This window comes from Arachis ipaensis, chromosome B8, assembly GCF_059453495.1.
Source record: "Arachis ipaensis isolate K30076 ecotype BB chromosome B8, ASM5945349v1, whole genome shotgun sequence".
NCBI lineage: Eukaryota > Viridiplantae > Streptophyta > Magnoliopsida > Fabales > Fabaceae > Arachis > Arachis ipaensis.
Genome location: NC_142443.1, coordinates 58,912,859 through 58,933,168, shown reverse-complemented (window position 1 = coordinate 58,933,168; position 20,310 = coordinate 58,912,859). Strand labels below are relative to the sequence as shown.

At 29.4% G+C, this 20,310-nt stretch overlaps 3 protein-coding genes across 3 annotated transcripts; all 3 read right to left on the bottom strand.

Moving 5' to 3' along the window:
- Positions 1-235: 235 nt before the first annotated feature.
- LOC107614150 (terpene synthase 10) lies at positions 236-6,738 on the bottom strand. Its single transcript, XM_016316378.3, has 7 exons — positions 6,410-6,738; positions 5,757-6,015; positions 4,982-5,363; positions 2,032-2,250; positions 1,119-1,257; positions 724-972; positions 236-615 (listed from the first exon to the last, which is right to left on the bottom strand). Exons 1-7 carry the CDS (start codon positions 6,641-6,643, stop codon positions 307-309), a joined length of 1,791 nt encoding a protein of 596 aa, XP_016171864.1. The 5' UTR covers positions 6,644-6,738; the 3' UTR covers positions 236-306.
- A 2,737-nt stretch (positions 6,739-9,475) lies between these two features.
- On the bottom strand, positions 9,476-10,693 carry LOC107611811 (uncharacterized). Its single transcript, XM_021109480.2, has 4 exons — positions 10,430-10,693; positions 10,128-10,343; positions 9,928-10,030; positions 9,476-9,794 (listed from the first exon to the last, which is right to left on the bottom strand). Exons 1-4 carry the CDS (start codon positions 10,643-10,645, stop codon positions 9,736-9,738), a joined length of 594 nt encoding a protein of 197 aa, XP_020965139.1. The 5' UTR covers positions 10,646-10,693; the 3' UTR covers positions 9,476-9,735.
- A 1,346-nt stretch (positions 10,694-12,039) lies between these two features.
- On the bottom strand, positions 12,040-14,087 carry LOC107612248 (DExH-box ATP-dependent RNA helicase DExH5, mitochondrial-like). The gene is made up of 4 exons (XM_088495233.1): positions 13,974-14,087; positions 12,750-12,809; positions 12,466-12,620; positions 12,040-12,331 (listed from the first exon to the last, which is right to left on the bottom strand). The coding sequence occupies exons 1-3, from the start codon at positions 14,085-14,087 to the stop codon at positions 12,477-12,479; spliced, it is 318 nt and encodes a 105-aa protein (XP_088351359.1). The 3' UTR covers positions 12,040-12,331; positions 12,466-12,476.
- Between the last annotated feature and the right edge of the window lie 6,223 nt (positions 14,088-20,310).

Here is a 20,310-nt window from a genome sequence, read left to right as displayed (position 1 = left end):
AGGAGTAGGTTTCGCTCTCAGACCATTAGAATTGAACCACCGTCGATTTGCTAAAAATCGATAATGAATAATGTTATATATGCATATCCGGAGAGAGTATCATCAATCAACCCAATAATAATTCTATACGAAGGCAAATATCTCTTTAATGATAATGATTTAATCATGTTTTAAAATTACAATAAATTTAAATTATTGACATCTTATAATTTTTTCGACAACGAAAACTTCCTAATAATTCCAAAGAGAGTTCAAGTCCTTCAATAATAAGGTACATTATCTTATGGTTATTTGTAATTAATTAATTCATAACACCTCTGATCTTTGTATCAGTAATGGATGAAAGATTAAGGATGATATACGATTCTTGATTTGAGGATCTTGAATGGTATGACCATCTCTATCATGATACATGCACATTGACATTCTTGCAAGGTTTACTGCAATTTCAATAAACATTGGAGGCAAAGAAGAATTATGAGCTTCCTTATTCATCTTCTTCCATGTTGTGTTTAACATTGATTTGATATGCTCTTGAGCATTAGTCTCAGAAGCTTCATTTTCATTCATGTAGCATTGAATCGATTTTGGAACATCACCAAATTCACTCTCCCGCTAAAAATGATAAATGAAAAAGAAATAATAATAAAGGTGAGATAAATGTTGAACGTATATAAGAGAATTTAATTTTGGAAACAACACAAAGGAAATTTTGAAAGGTACCTTATGTGTTCTAAGGTCATTAATGAGACGTGTAATTGTTGCCGAAAATCGAATTATGTCACAATATTCTTCTAAGTAACCCAATTCATTTTTTTGGAATGAATATGGAATTGCAAAATAAGAATGAGTAAGCATAAGAGGAATGGCAATGGATATCCATGCATTTTCAACGTACTCTTCAAGACTTGGCTTATATCCACTGTAATACCATTTTGCCTCGGTAAAGTATGCTTTACAAAGATCTGACCACTGAAATTTTTACCAAAAACATAAGTTCATCATATAATACGATTCTTGAGAAGGAAGTTAGAATATTGTATGCATTTTAAAATTCATAACGCACAATGAAAAATTACGATTATTAAAAGTATAGTAAAAACTAAACAATTTCTTACCACTTTCTTTAGATATGGAGTGATATTGTTGCCGTTAATTTTCAAGAACTCAAAAGCTAATTCATCGACGAAATCATGGATAGCATAGAAGCATATTTTCAGGTAGTCCGGAAGGTTATCAATGGTATTTAGATCCCATCTACAGTCAACAATAAAAATATTAAAATTATTTTAAATTATTTTGTTGGTTAAAGTACTTTTTAAATGTTTAAGATAAATTTTAATTTTTTTATTTTAACGTCTAAAAAGTTATATTTTTATCCTAAATATTTTATTTTATCCTATTTTATTTTTCTTTTAAAAACAGTGTTATTTTTATTATTATATTTTTTCCTTATTATTCTATTATACTTTTTCTCAAATCACTATATTCAGCACTATAATTATAATTTTCAAATGTTAAAAATAAAACTAAAACTTAATTCAAATATTAAGAACTAAATTAGTACTTTATATTTTTCTATGAATAAAATATATTTTTGTCTGTAAAATTTGTAAAGAATTTTAAAAATATTCTTAAGTTTAATTTTGTTTTAATTTTGTCCCAAAAATTTTTAATTTATATCAAATATACTCTTAATAACTAAAATATAAAAAATAAAACTAATTTAATAATAATGCATAATAAATATATTTGATTTGTTTGTATTAAAGGTTGTTCTTGTGAAGTTATTTTTGAATTGTGATAATTTTTTTTTTGAAAAATTAATTGTTAAGAATAAATTTGATGAAAATAAAAAATTTTTAAAATAAATTTAAAATGAAATAAAATTTAAAATATTTTTAAAATTTTTAATAAATTTTAAAGACAAAAATTATATGTTTTTTTTTTATTTATTATTGTACGTGGCAAAATTTCAAATGTGGTGTAGGCAAAGAAATTTAATATCAGTAGTGAGTATGAATTACTAACCTGTCAATTGCTTCCGTGAAAAGCTTTAATTCTTCTAGAGTTCCATAAACATCATAAAGATCATCAATTATGGTTGCTAAGGAAGTGACCTTTGCTAGAGTTGTTCTAGAAAACTCAAGATCTGGCTCAAAGCTCATTCCCATACCCCAAAAGTAGCTCTCTACCAATCTATCCCTTGCAAAGTTCAACTGTTCTGGAAGGCCAATTTTTCTCCACCATCTTAATAAAGAAATGAACCCCCTTTTATTAAGAATTTAATCAAATGCAGAAAGATACTCCTCTTGAAGTGTTTGTTTTCTCTACTTATATATCTACTGTATTAACGAAGATCTTGAGAAATTTGATAAACAATTTCTTAAAAGAGATATTTTATCATATATATTCATTGCTATTTTTAAAAATACTTGAAATCCAAAACACTTTAATTAAAACATAAAATATTTCTTATTTTACACGTGCAAATTTAATAAATTTGGGGTTAGTTTACCCGTTTCTGTAATAGCTTAGGTTTTCTTCTTTATGGATTTTTATGGCCTCATCATCTCATTACATAAAAAATATATATATATATATGCAATATACTAAAAATAATATTATATGACTAATAAAATTTATTATTTTAGTTAATATTTGACTAATATTTTGCATTTTAAATCTTAAATTTTAAATATTAAATTTTAAATATTAATAATATAAAAATATATAAGGTGTTAACTAAAAGTATTGGTTAATATTAATAAAAATTATTTATTTTTAATATTTTTTATATATAATTGTACTAAATAATATAGTTGATGAGCTACAAAGTCTACGTGCCCGTTCATGTGTAGATGAACCTTTATGGAAGAAAATAATGGTTATCTCATGTGAAATAATAAAATTGATGTGGAAGGCCCGTCTGTGAAAGATATTATAATATCCGTAGGGAAAGAATGTGGATGTGATTCATTTGAAATTTAATTTTAACTAAATTACAAATAGTAGTTTTGGAATGGGACACAGTTTATTAGAATTAAAATTAAATAAAACTAATTCTATTTCAAAAAGTAATCGATAAGGTGAAAAACATTTTTTACTTATATACTATTTAAAAGTTTTATATTCTCAAAAAATTTGAAACTTGTAATTTGATACAATATCCAATGAGAGGTGCGTTTTTTTAGTATGGAAGAGTGAATATATAACTAAACAACGGTCAAGGAAATTTATTTTTTGAATGTGTGCAGTGGGACCAGACTCACCAGAGGACAAACCGACACGGGACGACAATTTTATGAAAATGAATTTTTTTAATTGTTAAAAAAAATTAAGAGTATAAAGTATAATTTTTAATTTTTTATTATTTTTTATATTTATTTTTAGTTCTACTTATAAAATTAATAAAAAAAATTAAATTTTATTTTTTAAATTGTTAAAAAAATTAAGAAAATTCATTTTCTACTTTTATGATTGTCTTTCATAGATATCAAACACTATTGATAATAGAGTAATTGTCAAGTGTCTAAAAATAATGTCTAATTTAAAAAAATTAATATTTAATTTAAAAAATATAAAAATAAATAATTATCTGGAGAAAAAGTACGAACTCTATAGACACAAAATCAACAGTGGATGTATCAATACATTTATTTATCATTTTTCTTAGTTTAATGAAAAAATATTTCATTTAAATTATAAAAAAATGATAAATAAATATAGTGATGTATTTATGGTTGATTTTGTACATCTGAAACTTGTACTTATTGTCTAGATTAACGATTTTGTTCTTGTACTACTATCATGTAGGACATTCCGTTGATTATTTAACTTTGATATCATGGTAGGATTATATTGAAGCTAAATAATTTTTTTTTAAATTCAAATAAAACACTTTAAATCTTAAGAATTAAAACAGAATTACGTCCAAATATAAGAACTAATTTAATACTTTATCCTTTAAAAATACTTCAAAAACCATAAGTTTACACATCCCAAAAGAAAAAATTTTTTTATGTTTTTTATGATATTTTTATTTTAACAAATCAATAATTAATTTATTATAAATTGAAATTCTATTTAAAATTTACTATAAGTCAATGAATTATTATATATATAAAATAAAATTTAACTTAATATTTATTTAAATAAATTAATAAATTAATCACTACAGTAACTTAAGTTGGTTGTGCCAAAGGTAAAGATGATGAATTGATTTGCTGCTATTTGCTATCCTTGGTTATTTAAATACTAAGGATATGTATCTGGTGATGATGTTGTTTGTTATTATTCGGGGTAGTACGGAAACGTTGGAATCTAAATCAAAAGGAAAGCTATGGGATATTTTTGTATCAATAATTTCTGTTGTTACATTTTAAAGAGCTTTCGTGTTGACGTACTGAACTTAATTATTTATTTCTTTTTTGGAATTATTGTCTATTACCACTTTTTTATTATTAAATAATAATAAATAATATTAAATATTAAAAAATAAATATAAATATATATCATAATATTTTCATGCGCACGTGTGTGTGAGTGTATAGATCCATCAGTGCATGTGTGTGTCTCTAAAAATATGGATTATAGAATAATTTTAAAATTTTAATAATATTTAATGTCAAATAATTAATTTGTTGCCTTTATCATTTTAAAATTTTAATAATATTTAATGTCCAATAATTAATTTGTTGCCTTTATTATTTATTATTTATTATAACTAATGAATATAATTTAAGATATTTTAAAAAGTTTAAGATAAAAGACATTAAAAAATATTAGAAAGTTATAATAGCAAGTCATTAGAGATGTGGAAATCGCATATATAAAAGGAATCACCAAGGTTTTAGAATGAATTAAGAAAGCCGTATATATGGAAAACCACATGTATGGTATCATATAAGAGACATAATTAAGTCAAAATTTGGAACAAAATTATGCATGTACTAATATAATTAATAATGGTTGTCATTACCTTGATGCATTCTTGAGTTCATCTTGGTGGATGGTTTGAAGAATGTTGAAATCCAATTTAGCAAATTCAAGTAAAGAGGGATTCATTGTTCTTCTTGTTTCATAAGCATGAATGAACCATTCTGTCTCCCATCTTGGTGCCCTCCAATGCAATGGAATCTCCAAAGAATGATCAATTAGGAGTGATAAGTAGTTCCCTTCCCTCTTATTTCTGAATGAATATTTTTCAAGAATTTTTGAAGAGAAATTTCTTGCTTCATCCAATATAGTTTCACCCTCCAATGAATAAAATGAGGCTTCATATAGTGACAATATTCCTTCCATATCAACTGATTGGGATATCTTAAAATGATCTCTTTCATCTAGAAAGTTAAAAAAAACATCTGCAACAACAACACCACAATTTACAGTAATTATTTGTATGTGATCCTCTAATTAATAATAATAATAATAATAATAATAATAATAATAATGCCGGCATTCTTTCTATATATATATATATATTAACTTTATTAATAGGGTGAAAATTCAGGTGCAGTCGACTTCACATGAAGTTGATAGATGAGAGCCGTTAAATGAAACTATCTAACGGCTCTCAACTATCAACTTCACGTAAAGTCGACTGCACCTGAGTTTACACCTATTAATAGACATACATGACATATGTTTTATGTACTGAAATCAAAGATAAAGGATGTGTATTAACTTAATTTTCAAAATAGCATAAGAATAAAAATAAATAAATAAATAATCATAAAATAAAAAAAGAAATAAACCTGATGATATATCATAACCATGTTGCCTTAAGAGCCTAAACTCCAAAGCCGTGGCATGTAAATCCTTCTTCTTCTTGGAGTCAACCATGTCATATATATTATCTAACAAGTCCCTTATTTCATTCTTGAAATGATAAGCCACCCCAAGCCTTTGCAGCACATCAATAAGATCAAGTTGATAAACATGATTTTCTACTTTGCAAAGCATCATTCTTACTTCTTCCCTCAGCGCTTGGCTTTGCTCTGTGTATGTCCCTTGCTGCAGTATTAAAGTTTTACTATGCTTTAATTATTTTGTGTTAATCACAAGTATTTGTGTTTCACTGCCCAAAAGTTTAAACTTTCGAAAAAGAGAATTTGTAAGAACCAAATCACTTATATGGATAAAGTCAAATATATAAATGGACAGGAGACTACTACGGTCTATAAATTATTATTTTAGTTTATGTAAAATTTTTTTTGGTCATTGCTGTATGTCTTGCTGCTAGAAAATAATCAAGATATAGTAAAGTAGCAATTAAGTGATTAATATTTAAGTAAAAAAACACTAACTTGTCAAGTATTGCATAGAAAAATAAACTATACATTTCAAATTTCTTAATTCGGACCATAACAATTTTTCTCGTACAAAAATTAATAATATATAAGCATACCTTATATTTACTGTTCAAAGACTGGATGAAATCATAATGCCAAATAGAAGGTTTGAAATTGGCAGATCGACGAGGTATTGTTTGATTATGATTAGAAATTTTATTCAATGCATTGCATTGAGTTGGAAAAGGGACATTTTTGAAAGTCTTGAATTCCAGACCCTGAGGAAGAATCACTTTAGAGAATCTAGCTGGGATTGAATTTGTAGCCATTAGTATTGGCAGATGATCCATTAGCTAGAACTAGAGAGTGGGGAAGTGATTTATGTAACTGACGATTTTTTGATTGGTGGGATCTTAGGTTAGCTTCTTGGATATTTTTTGCTCCTTAATTAATTGGCATCATAGGTTTATATAGCTGATTACCAGCTGAGGAGTTCTTAGCCGCCACATGCTCCTTGTATCATTTTCTACACGTGCTTATTATTAAGCCAGACTACTTGTATCATTTTCTCCGTGTGCTTACTATCAAGCCACACGTTTCAAATTAAAGTTAGCTGGCTGGTCCCCTAGTAAGTAATAATACGCTATCACTGACGACGGGTGACACTAAAATTAAAAAAAATACTAAAATACAAACAGTATTTATTATTTTTGGCAGATAGTTAGTTAAATAATGTTTAAAAATATAGATTAAAAATATGTTGTTAGATTATTAGATTAAAAAAATTTAATTAATAATTAAAAATATTAGTTAAAAAAAATAAATTTTTAATTTTTTATTGACCCTTGAATTTTTCTTATTTAAAAATGCAATTGATATAAAATTTTTTTTAAGAAATTACCATTAAAAAAATATATACTAGTTTAGATTGGTTATTTTTTAAAAAAAGTACTTAAAAAAAATACTTTTTTATTTTAAACATGTTTAGATATCACTTTTAAAAAAATATTTTAATTAAAAAAGTAAATAATTTATTTTTTCAAAAAGCCAACGACACATTGCTTTTAAAAAAAAATAGACGCAAAAGTAGTGTTTAAATATTTTCTTTACTAAAAAAAATCCTTTATCATAATTAGTAATTATAATTTATACTCTTAATTTTAATTTTTCCTCCAAATCTTTAACGTCTCGCTAAATCTTAATTTTCCTTCCAAATCTTAATTTTTTCTATAAATTTTAAATTCCTCCCTAATTTTTATCACTTTTTTGGAAGGACTCTTCAAGCCGTTATACCTTATTGTATTTCATTATTAATTTTTAAGATGTATATACATATTGTTAAATTAATTTAAGTTTGATTTATAGGGATTAATGCAAATCTTTAAGAGTGTTGATTAATCCAAGATAATTTTAAAGCTTTATTTTTTATTTTTTATTTGTGGTCAATTATAAATTTATTTTCTAATATTTTTGTATTCTATTTTTATAAAGTTACGTTGTTTTTATAATTTTAAATTTTTTGAATTTTTTTTGTTTGATTACGCATTTCTTAGTATTTTAATGAGCTTAATTTCTATGATATTAATTTTATTGATTAGTTAGTTTTTACTTCTTTATTTTGTATTGTTAAAAATACTAGTAAAAATTACGATTTATCAAAATAAAAGAAAAAAATTTGTTAACAGCAATGAAGAATTTTAAAAAATATTAAACCAATGTGATGGTTGAAAAGCGTGTTAAGTTTAATGCAAAGAACTTGACAGTTGACATATAGTATTTAGTATTTAGCCACCACTCAAATAAAGATCCCAAAAACAACTTTTTTTTAAAGACGCCTACGTGGCAAGATCTAAACTATACATTCTAAATCCACACTTTTCACTACAAAACACTTAAAACCATAGCTTTTTATAAGAAAAACGTTACCTAATGGAAAAAAGTAAATTAGAAGATTTAAAAGAAGAAATAATTAAATTATCAAAATTACACTACAAAAAATTTTGGTAAAAACGGCGGTTTTTTTTTTATATTTACGGCGGTTTGAACCACCATTATTACCAATAATGGCGGTTTCGTAAAGTGACGTAATTCTGGGCGCCATTCTAGTTATTACGGCGGTTTTTTGAAAACCGTCACAATTTCTTGGGTTAAAACGGCGGTTTTTGCATAGGTTAAAACGGCGGTTCAAAACCGCCGTTATTTTCAGGGTTAAAATGGTGGTTCTTTGATAGGTTAAAACGGCGGTTTGAACCGCCATTATTACCCTGACAGAGTGGCGTTTTGGTTGGTTAAAACGGCAGTTCAAACCGCCGTTATTTTCAGGGTTAAAATGGCGATTTTTGGATAGGTTAAAACGGCGGTTTGAACCGCCATTATTACCCTGACAAAGTGGTGTTTTGGTTGGTTAAAATGGCATTTTTGAACCGCCATTTTTACCCTGACAGTAGCATTTTGGTTGGTTAAAATGGTATTTTTGAACCGCCGTTTTACCCTGACAGTGACATTTTTTATCGTTTAAAAAAATAATTTTTATCGTTATTTTTATTGCATTAAATAAATAATTTTGTGATTAAAATTTCACAATAACAAAAAATCATAATCCATAAATGAAATATTATATAACTCATGAACAAAATATTCATATAATATATAATTTTTTATTATTGAAAATCAAAAGTAATAACTCCTATACAAAACCTTGTCTTACTAAACTTACCAAAATACAAGCATTGCAATAAACACTAATCAGTCAAATCTACCATCCAGTTCCCTAAACTATGTTAATATCTAATAATGTATTTAAACCATCTAATAAGTGCTGTTTTTACTACTTAGAATATGAATATTACAAGACAAGTAGCTTAGCTAAGTGATGATGAATAAGATTTGGAGGCTAAAAATTTTCTCCTTTTGTAATTAACTTTAAAACAAGCCTGCCTTCGTTCCTTGGTCTCTTGTGTGAGTTTCATCGCGGAAACTTGTTCCAACATCTTTGTTTCTTGCTCCATTTTGTAAGGAGAATCTGAAATAGAAAATGACTCAAGTTCAGAAAACGATCATATAATAAGTGTATATGTATACAAAAAAGATGAAATACGCTCTAATTATATATGGAGATGAATGACATATGGAAAGCAGAAAAAAATAATTAAGATATATATATATATATATTGAAGCTAATTAAGTAATATTAATAGCCAATAGGAATCTAATGCACTACGATATGGATACCAAAAACACTTAAAAAAAAAAGAAAAGAAGAAATAGCTCCACTAATCTTTTTTCTACTTGAATTCCCTTTTTGCCTTGGTTGGTGGAAAACAGGTTTATCTTCACACTTAGATCGCATCTTTATGCCAATTAGACAGAAAACTGCCTTATGTAAGTAAATGTTGAAGCAACCGCGTTCAGTGCCTCCACAGAAAACTTAAGATAACACCAGTTAGATGTTCAATGGCTCTGATTCAGTGTCTCTTTCCTTCATTTGCCATTCTCCTGCTTCTGTTTCAAACACAAATCCCATCCCCAAGTTAGAAAGCTTTTCTTCCACCAGAAGAGAAAGGGCTATGGATAAATCATTTCAAGGTTAAAATAAAGTTGCCAAAGGGTGGGTATCTTAGTGTGAGGATCTTACTTGGCTTTTCTGCAATGACCATCAGTCGCCTTTGTAAGATACAGGCAACCATCAGGAAAATTGAGCACATGCCAAACATCACAGTGATAGGGAATGCATCAACCTGCACAGACAAAATACACAATAGTCAAATTACCTTGAACCAAAGGTTTTGAATATATATATATATATATATGAAAGTGGCAAAATTAGCAACTTACGTTGTACAGCACAACACACACAAAAATGTTTAGAGGAATGCAGAAGAAGTTCATGATTGTGCTCCTAGCCTCCTCCGAAATGTATTGAGGTCTCATCTTCATAATAGATGGCCAGAATATGCCAACACAACTCTCGAAAGTACAGAAGCCAAGAAGCTGAATGGAACCAGTAAATGAGATGCCTCCACCTTTCTCCTTTGTAGGAGACACAACGAACTGTTCCCAACAAACCAGTCAATTTATAGCAGAATAGTATGCAATGAAAATAACAATACTAAATAGAGCAGGGAAGACTAGCATACAGTGGTCAAAATGGGAAGTATTAGAGAAGCAGCAGAAACTGCAAAAACAATCTGCATGTAGCCCTCTACTCGGAGTGATGTGCGAGCCATCAACCTAGATGCCAGTGAGCTTCCCAACATTGAAGATAACATGAATGTTGCAAAAATAAAACCATGTGGAATTTCTTCATCGTTTGGGCTCAATGCAGGAGTCCATAGGAACACAAAGGTATACATTGAACCTTCAAAGAGAGATTGTATGGCACCCAACAAGGCAATTTTTTTATCTGAAACACACAATATATATTAATAGATGAACATGGGAAACTAGCAAGAGATGAACAAAGTACAATGATAACAACATAAAAAGTAGAACCAGATAAAACATCTACTTGCATAATTATTGGGGTATGTTTAATAACAACTGCCTTATGGTTACAGAGAAGTAAGTATTTCTCTTCTAGATTTGCATAGTAAATATACATTCCATGTTAGTTAGGGCCAGCCTCTAACTGCATGTGAAACACCAGGGACAAGACACAACTCTGATACCAAATATTCCAAGCAACTGCCTCGATATATATTTTTCCCTTTTCTTTTGTATATTTTAAGTTTTCATGAAAGAATTATTTTGTAAGTGCAGGAGAAACCAAAGATAACAAAGCAGGACATGGTATACTGCCTGCCAACAAGATGACGTTGGGAGCAACCTTTAGTGAACATATAGACAATGAAAGAGAAGATTTCAGCCAATTCAAGACAATTTCACCTTATGTGACTTTCTATGATATCACCATTCAAATTGGTGAGTAAATTATATCTAACGGTTGATATATTCACTAACAAGAAAGTGGAACGAATTCATATTTCCTACAAAATCAGTAGCAAACCGTCAGATGTTTCCATAGAGAATGCTGAGTTCTTAAGAATCCTAAATTGCCTTTTTCCATCTATACTTGAGGCTCAGAAAATAGTGCTGATTGGTCATATTTAGGGGTGGCAACACTACCCGAACCTGCGGGTACCCACCCCGCCCCTACCCGCTCGGGGCGGGTTTTAACGGGGCGGGTTCTTGGGCGGGGCGGGGCGGGGTCGGGTTTAGGTTAAACCCGCCCCTACCCGCCCCGGTATATATAATATATGTAACATATATAAAATAATTAGTAAAATAATTAATAACATTATATCATATATAAATTTTTACTTTAATTTATATTATATATGTAAATGGTGGTTATATAATTTTTAAAATTTAATTTTATTTGTTAGATTTAAAAATTATAGGGGCAGGTAGGGGCGGAGCGGGTACCCGCAGGGGCGGGTTAGGGTTTAACATTTTACAACCCGCGGGTAGGGCGGGGCGAGTTTGATGCAGGTTTTTTGTAGGGCGGGGCGGGGTCGGGTAGAGCAAAAACCTGCCCCTACCCGCCCCATTGCCACCCCTAGTCATATTTCAATCCTAAATTTCTTAAAATTTTTTTCTACAAACAGAAAATATAAAGAAGATCTATGCAATTTACAGTGCACGTAATACCAGGAGAAACCAAGTATTCACATGATTTTACTCAATCCTATAATTACGAAAAAATTCAGTGAAGAACTTACTCAATTTCTTCTAATAATCCCCAATTTCTGACCTAAAAATAAATTGAACAAGGAAAAAAATTCAAAACCTGGCATTAAATAAAATAAGTAGCAGAAGTTAGCATAGAACAATCAAAACCTGGAATTAAACAAAGTAAGGTCAATGAGGAGAAGAGATTGTTAGTTATCACAGAAAAGCTCTTAGCAGCATGAAATTAATATGTACTTACTTTTCTTTGAATTAAGTCATCAAGTTCTCTCTTTACACTGGTACAGATCAGCAACAGGAGGTTCCATGAAGAACTCCAGATATCCTCCCAACATTTTTAAGTGGCCATCCTGAAAGAAAAGGATGGAATTCCATTAAAATATCAGACGACTAGAGCATAGATGGGAACTGAAGCTGTACAACCTTTGGAATATTGAATAAAAATGAGAACTAATAATAAATCATGAAATCACATGGCACTCACAGCAACCCCTTTCAATAAGTTCTCCCACCAAACAGAAGCACCACTGCATCAGGTACAGCTGTGGAGTCGTGGAGGAAAACAGAGTTCACTTTTATCTTCTCATTAAAAAGTAACCATGGATATGGGCTTCTAGTTTCCCGAGCATTAACGGAGTTCTAGAAAATGAAATATGAACATACAATTGAAAAAGGAAAGCAAAATCTTAGAAGAGTCAACATAAAAAATCTCCAAAAGTGTGCAGAGAATTTACAACCACCAGCAAATTATGACTTGAATGAACTAACCGAATATAGGAACACTTGACCATCCTCCATTGTTTTCAAAGAGAATGACTTTTCATTGTGCTGCACATGAAATTACACTTCATTTATTTTATGTAGTTCCAAAACAAGAATAAGAATATACAACACAATCTCCCCCAAACATTTTCAGAATAGTAATACTTTCAGAATAGCCATTTTTAATGTCACCTACTAGTTTAGCTTGGCTGTTACTTGTTTGGAAAACTAAATTGTCTCATCGTGTAATTTAAAATGGATAATATAGCCATTTTGATGGTTGAAAAATTTATTAACAAAGCATAAGACAAAGAAAAAGTCAATTTAAGCATCTTTCACTTTATACACTAGAGAAAGATAACACATCTCTAAAGTATGAGGTTCGAGTGCTTGGCAAGGAACTTGAGATCCGAAATGAAGAGATTGAATTTAATGGCAAAACAGCTGATGCTTCTCATAAGCAGCACCTAGAGAGTGCCAGAAAAATTGCTAAGTTAGAATCAGAATGTCAGAGATTGTGTCTTTTGGTTCGAAAACGGTTACCAGAGTATTGGAAAGGGTAAAATCTGTTGAAGTAAATATTGCTAAAGACTTGTGATCTATATACAACCAGAGTATTGGAAAAAGTAAAATCTTACAGGTTTGAAATTAGAAATTTAATAACAAACTAAATGAACTACTGGACCAAAGTTGGCCATTGAAGCCCCAGCACAGCATTCATTTCCATATGAGGATGGAATGAAGTGAAAAAGTATACTAAAACTGAAAACAGCAGTGTTGCTTTAAATTAAAAATAGCAGTCATATTAGTTAATACAAACTGCAATTGGTGTAGGGATTGGGTTCACCTTTTTCTTCTTTACGGGTTTGAGGATCTTGATGATGCATTTTTCATTATTGGTGGAGTGAACACCCTCAAAGACCTCACTGTATTTTCCTCTTCCCACCTTCCTCACAACCTCATAGTCATCTTGCTCCCTGCAACTCATGAACATAATTTTTTAAACAGATATTAAATAAACAAAATAGGAAATAGGAAATGAAATAAAAGTATTAATAATAATAAATATGATTATTGTTACCCCCACTGGACGGTGAGACTATAAGCACATAGTGGAACAAATTCAGAACTGATAAAGAATGAAAGAATCAACTCAAGGAACTAAAACAAACTGTTAACTAAAAGCATTAAGTTTTAGGCACAAATAATCCAATAAAATAACAAAATTACCGCAACTCCATTCTCCGCATCATCGAGCACTTCATCATCATCATTATGAAATGTTTCAACGATCCCTTCCTCAGAAACCCTAGCTCCTGCAGTTTTAGTAGTTGTAGTTTCCATTTCGCAAAATCTATCATGTATTCTAAAATTTTGGATCAATAATTCAAGAAATCGAAGGAATTAGAGTAAAATATTTTCAAGAGAACAAAGGAAAAGAGGGAGAAGAATCTACCTCGCGAGCTTGTGGGAGGAAAATCTCACAGCACATTAGCTCGATGGATGAGATTGCCAGCGTAGGAGAATGCCATCGGAGGAGATCATTGCAGTAGGAGATGTCGCTTGAGGAGACCGTCGCAGGAGGAGACCGTCATAGGAGGAGATTGTCGTTGGAGGAGAGGTCACCAGAGAAGATTGCCGCTGAGAAAAACGTCGCCAAATGAGGTCGTCGTTGGAGGAGGTCGTCGTCGGAAGAAATCGGTCAGAGGAGGTCGTCGCCGGAGGAGATCAGTCAGAGGAGATCGTCAGAGAGAAGATCCCAGTGGCAGCGATTCAAACTTTGCATTTCAACGGAAAATGAGAATTAGATTAGGGTTAGGATTTTTTATATAGAAGTGATAATGGCATTTTAAAACCGCCAAAATCAACAGAAACCGCTAGTAAATGCAATTTAATTATGGCATCAATGAAAAACGCCCTAACATCCAGATATTACGACAGTTTTACAAAACCGCCATAATATTTATGCCATTTTATGTCCCTTTTTTTGTAGTGTTAATAGATCAAAAACTAATGATTTTAACTAATGTTAATTATAATGACACCGAATTCTTAAAATCAATACAAAATGATTTTTCTCAAAATCTTTATTTTACTATAAGTTTTATTGAAAGACTTCAAAAACCTGAAAAAACTTATATTTCACACGGAATTTCTAAAAAATGTTACCATGAAAATGACTCTCCACATCTTTATCATACTTTTAACCCACAATTAAATTCTATAGTAGATATGCTTGAAGAAATATTAGTATCCATAAAATTTCAAAGAAATAAGGAAAAAGAGGAACCTAATATAAACGAAATTAAACAGATATTAAATAAATATTTTCAGAAAGAGAATCCCAAAGAAGAAAAATTTCAAAATATAATCAACATAACAGAATTAAAAGTAAAACCACCATTGAAATTATGAATATTGAAGAAAAATTAGAAGAAGTTACAATGCTTTTTAAACAATTAAAAATAGCTCAAGAAAATAATATTATGGAACAAGAATTTCAAATAGAAGAAAAATTAGTAAATTCTGAAAATATAGAAAATGAAGAACACATCCTAGATTATTCAAGTGATGAAGAACCAACAATTCCAATACAAGTAAAAAATGAAGCTGGAACATCTAAGGATAATCAATCTCAATTTAAATGGGAAACGGGTTTTGAAAATTATGCTTTTAAAAAGGGATTTATGAATAAAGATTCAAAATACACAAAAATACCATCAAAATACGTTCCTAAAATCCAGGAAATGGAAGGAGAAAGAATGCTCGATTTAGACTGTAAAAAGAATGAAAAAGAAATTTTCGAAAAATGGTTGAATTCCTTCTTATTAGAAGCCTTTACTAATCCAAAACTTAGTGAATTGTCTGGAAGAGATATCTGGAATTATATAGGGTTTCATACTAAAGGAACTATAAGAGATTATATGACATCAATAGAAAACCAAATAATAGAAGAATTAGCAACAAAAACAACAGTTTATGATTAGATATTGCATATAATGATGATTCTATATAAAGAATTTTTTGGGAAAAATATTATAGATCATAGACAAGAAGTCTATAATAAAGAATATCAAGAGGCAAAAAACCATTTAGCTAATATTCAGATATATGATTTATGTAACATGGAATCTTATATATGTGAATATAGAATACATTATTATAAATTAAAAGAAGAAGATAAAGACCATTATCTTAGTATGTATATAACAAAACTTCCATATCCTGCTAATGAATTTATAATGGGAAGATTTATAAGAGAAATAAATAGAGGGACAATTGAAAATAATTTTGGCGGAGCAACCTCTGCAATAAGAGAGGAAATAAAAGAACGTTGTATGCAAGAAGCAACTCAAAAAAGATTTGAAAATATAATTAGAATTTGCTGTCAGGATAATGAAGATATACCTCAAAAATATGGTCTTAATAAAAATTTTCAAAGAAAAAGAAAATATCAATTTAGAAAAAGAAAATACTATCCAAACTGGAGAAAAAAGAGGTATTTTAGAAAAAGAAATAACAATAAAAACAAAAGACAAAATAATGACTATTGCCTAAATAAAAAAGAAAATTGTAAGTGTTGGTATTGCCAGGAAGAAGGACATTATGCAAATGAATGTCCAAAAAAGAAGGATAAAAAGGACCTTACCAAACAAATAGAAATTGCTAAGTCTTGTTTCATAGAACCATTAGAAGAATCAGATGATAGCTTAGACTATATTTTTGAATATGTCTCGGAAACAGACTCAGAGACTTAGCAATAATGCCACATTTATTACTATAAAAGTAACAGAAAAGTTTATAAATGCTTTCATAGATACTGGAGCAACACAATGCTTTGCTAGTACAAACATAAAACTTGATTGGAAAAAATTAAAGAAACCATTAAGAGTTAGAATAGCTGACAAATCAATACATAAAATTGACCAAAAAGCAGAGATGGCTGAAATATTTATTCAAAATTATAGGTTCATTGTTCCATCTATATATATGTTAGATTCTGGAATGGATTTTATCATAGGAAATAACTTTTTAAAGCTATATCATCCATTCATTCAAGAATTAACATATATAGTTTTAAAAGCTCCACACGATTCTTCAATAAATCAAAAATCAAAACGTATAAAAATACCAACTACTACTATAGATAAGATTTTAAAATTTAAAATATTTTCTATATTAGAAACATGTTATTTAAATTTATATTTTCAGATAAATATTCCAAAAAATCTTGAAATAAAAATAGAAGAACTTTTGAATGAAATTTGCGCTGAAAATCCTTTAGATATTAAAAATACAAATAAAGAATTAGTAAGCATTAAATTAAAAGATCCTACAAAAGAAATAAATGTCCTAAATAAAATTCCTTATTCTGCAAGAGATAGAGAAGAGTTCTCATTAGAATGTAAAGATCTTTTGGAAAAAGGAATTATAAGATTAAGTAAAAGTCCTCATGCGGCTCCAGCCTTTTATGTCGAAAATAATAATGAAATTAAAAGGGGAAAACGAAGAATGGTAATTAATTATAAGAAGATGAATGAAGCAACTGTTGGTGATGCTCATAAACTTCCAAGAAAAGATTCTATTTTAGAAAAAATCAAAGGAGCAACTTGATTTTCATCTCTTGATACAAAATCAAGATATTGGCAACTTCGTTTAGACGAAGAAACAAAGAAATTAACTGCTTTTACTTGCCCAACAAAAGAATCAACAAGTGTGTTGCTCTATGAATGGAATGGATTACCATTTGGATTAAAACAAGCCCCAGGTATTTATCAAAGATTTATGGAAGAAAATCTAAAAGAGTTAAATGAATTTGTTTTAGTTTACATTGATGATATATTAATTTTTACAAAATAGGATAAAGAAGATCATCTTCAAAAATTATTAATAGTTTTAGAAAGATATAAAGAAAAAAGATTAGTTCTTAGCAAAAAGAAAGCAAGAATAGCAAAACAAGAAATATAGTTTCTTGGATTAATTCTATCCACTCAAGGAAAGCTAAAACTTCAACCAAATATTTTAGAAAAGGTAAATTTATTTCCTAATAAAATAGAAGATAGAAAACAATTACAAATATTTTTAGGGTGTATAAATTATATTTCTGATCAAGGATTTTTAAAGAATATAACAGAATACACTAAAAGCTTATTTCCAAAAATAAGTACTAAAAAAGAATGGAAATGGGAAGAAAAAGATAGTATGCAAATTCAAAAAGTCAAAGAATTATGTGAAAATCTTCCCGAACTTTATATTCCAGAAGAAAACGACTACTTAATAGTAGAAACAGATGCTTCAGACATAACCTGGTCAGGATGTCTAAAAGCTAAGAAAGCTATAAAAAGTTTGGAACAAGAAAAAGAATCACTAGATTCTAAATATTCCCCAAAGGAATTACTTTGCAGGTATATTTCAGGAACTTTTACTCCAACAGAACAGAGATATACTACTCATGAAAAGGAAACTCTAGCAGCAATTAAATCTCTTAAAAAATGGAAAATTGATTTACTACCCAGAGAATTTACATTAAGGACAGATTCAAGTTACCTAACAGGTTTTATACGGTATAATTTAAAAGTTGATTATAATCATGGACGATTGGTAAGATGGCAATTATTTTTGTTACAATATCCAATAAAGATTGAATATATTAAGGGTGACAAAAATGTTATTGCAGATACATTAACAAGAGAATGGAGTTCGTCTACAACGCATTAGATCAAGAAATTCAAAAATATGAAAAAGAACTCAAAAAATGCAAGCATTGTCAGCAAATAAGAACACAGATCCAATCTCTCAAGAAGGCCATTGAAGCAATGAAGTCAACACAACAAGTGAAACCATCAGAGTTCAGCCATCTAAGCATGGTGGACAAATCAGGTGAAGAAAAAATTTCAGAAAATATAACAATTGCTGAAATTATTAAAAAATTCACCCAAGATAAAAATATATTATGTAATTTATAATGGCCCCATGAAAGGAGTATATGATGTCTGGGAAAAAGCAGCACTATTTACACATCAATCAAGGATAATTCATAAAGGAGGATTTTTAACACTAGAAGAGGCAAAGGAATCCTTCAGGGAATATGAAGCTCTTCATCCAGAGCAAACCCTAAAAAGAGCAGATAAAGCTCCAATTCAAGCCCAAAGAACAGGAATAATGAGAAACATTCCTACAAGGGCTAAAATCAAGGAAAAGAAAAGGGTCTGTAGATCAAATCTCAGAGAAACCCTTAATATAGTCCTAAATTGGACTGAAGAAAAAAGGGCAATTTCGAAATATTATCCTATTGCCAAAGAACAGTTAATAAAGCTGGTTATCTTTCCAGATGCTTCCCCATCTGACACTTATCAGTTTTTTCAGTATGGATTAATTGATACAATTTTAATTTTTAATGATCTAAAAATTATTAGTGAGTTTCCTGCAGGATTCGTTGATGCAGTAAAGAGATTTAAAAATATGATTGACAATGTAAATCCAAGGGATGTATCCCTAAAATTTACAAATAGTCAACCTATTTTTAATGAAGAAGAAGAATGCTTGGTTCCAGCACACTAAGTAATATTCATGTCCGTCTTCCCAGGAAATTTTCAACTAATTGATCGAATTCAAGATTTAACAATTTACAGTCATGAAGGAAAACTAGCCAGCACATTAGCAAGGGTCTTTGAAAGAACTCAAAAAATAATGAAGGAATCTTACACAAGGATTAATTATAAAAGTAGAAATACTCTGCTTGTGTCCAGTAAAAGAAATGAAATTGAAGAAAGAGAGATGAGACTTTTGGTGGAATTTGAATCAGCATTCTACAATTTATCTGGACTTTTAGAAAAGCTCCCTGAAGGGATAAAGAGGAATCTCTGCTATTTGATAAAAGATAGAGAAGACCACAAGTGCCAGCTATGTGCCTCAGAAATATCTGAAGAAAGCAATAATGAAACGGAATCAACCCACATGATAAAAGAAGAGGACAGTGCATCTGAAGCCCACATGATAAAAGAAGAAGACAATGCATCTGAAGCATCCCTCAATATTTTTGCATAATGACGTAAGTGCTTAGGTCATAAAGCACCAATAATGTAGTTGGTGCAAGATAATGACGTAAGCAATGACGTCATAAGAAGGGTAAGGGTGGGAATTGTCCATCAGACCCAACCATTATAAATAGATTGCTTAGGCAATTGTAGAAGCATCAGAAAACAGAAAGCAAAAGGCTAAGAGTACTCATATGCTAGGAGAGCAAGGAGGAAGCTGCCGAGGCGATTCTGTAGTCTGACAAAGAATTCCCTTAGGAAAAAAAATAGTTCTAAACTCCCCTCTGAAGTTAATATCTACAATCTCCCCTCTGGAGATAAAAACACCTTATGTAAAATATACTAAATAAAGGAAGTTTTTCTCTAGAAAGGTACATCTTTATTAGTTATGAATTATTTAGAAAGCTTAGAATTAACGGAAGAATCTGATTATTATAGATTAACTGCTTTATTAGATAATGGAAAATAGGCTGTTCTAAAAACAGAACTAAATCTCAAATCAAATGAAAATTTTAATAAACAAAATCTTT

Excerpts from the sequence above, each read along its gene's own strand:
- LOC107611811 (XM_021109480.2), bottom strand. The coding sequence starts at position 10,645 with ATGTATACCTTTGTGTTCCTATGGACTCCTGCATTGAGCCCAAACGAT. Across the intron at positions 10,344-10,429 it reads TACTTCCCATTTTGACCACT|TTCGTTGTGTCTCCTACAAA; the intron begins GTATGCTAGTCT and ends TGTTGGGAACAG. Across the intron at positions 10,031-10,127 it reads TGTGTGTTGTGCTGTACAAC|GTTGATGCATTCCCTATCAC; the intron begins GTAAGTTGCTAA and ends TTGTCTGTGCAG.
- LOC107614150 (XM_016316378.3), bottom strand. The coding sequence starts at position 6,643 with ATGGATCATCTGCCAATACTAATGGCTACAAATTCAATCCCAGCTAGA. Across the intron at positions 6,016-6,409 it reads CTTTGAACAGTAAATATAAG|CAAGGGACATACACAGAGCA; the intron begins GTATGCTTATAT and ends TTAATACTGCAG. Across the intron at positions 973-1,118 it reads CTCCATATCTAAAGAAAGTG|TGGTCAGATCTTTGTAAAGC; the intron begins GTAAGAAATTGT and ends TAAAAATTTCAG.
- LOC107612248 (XM_088495233.1), bottom strand. The coding sequence starts at position 14,087 with ATGGAAACTACAACTACTAAAACTGCAGGAGCTAGGGTTTCTGAGGAA. Across the intron at positions 12,810-13,973 it reads ATGCGGAGAATGGAGTTGCG|CACAATGAAAAGTCATTCTC; the intron begins GTAATTTTGTTA and ends TTTCATGTGCAG. Across the intron at positions 12,621-12,749 it reads GTCAAGTGTTCCTATATTCG|AACTCCGTTAATGCTCGGGA; the intron begins GTTAGTTCATTC and ends TTCATTTTCTAG.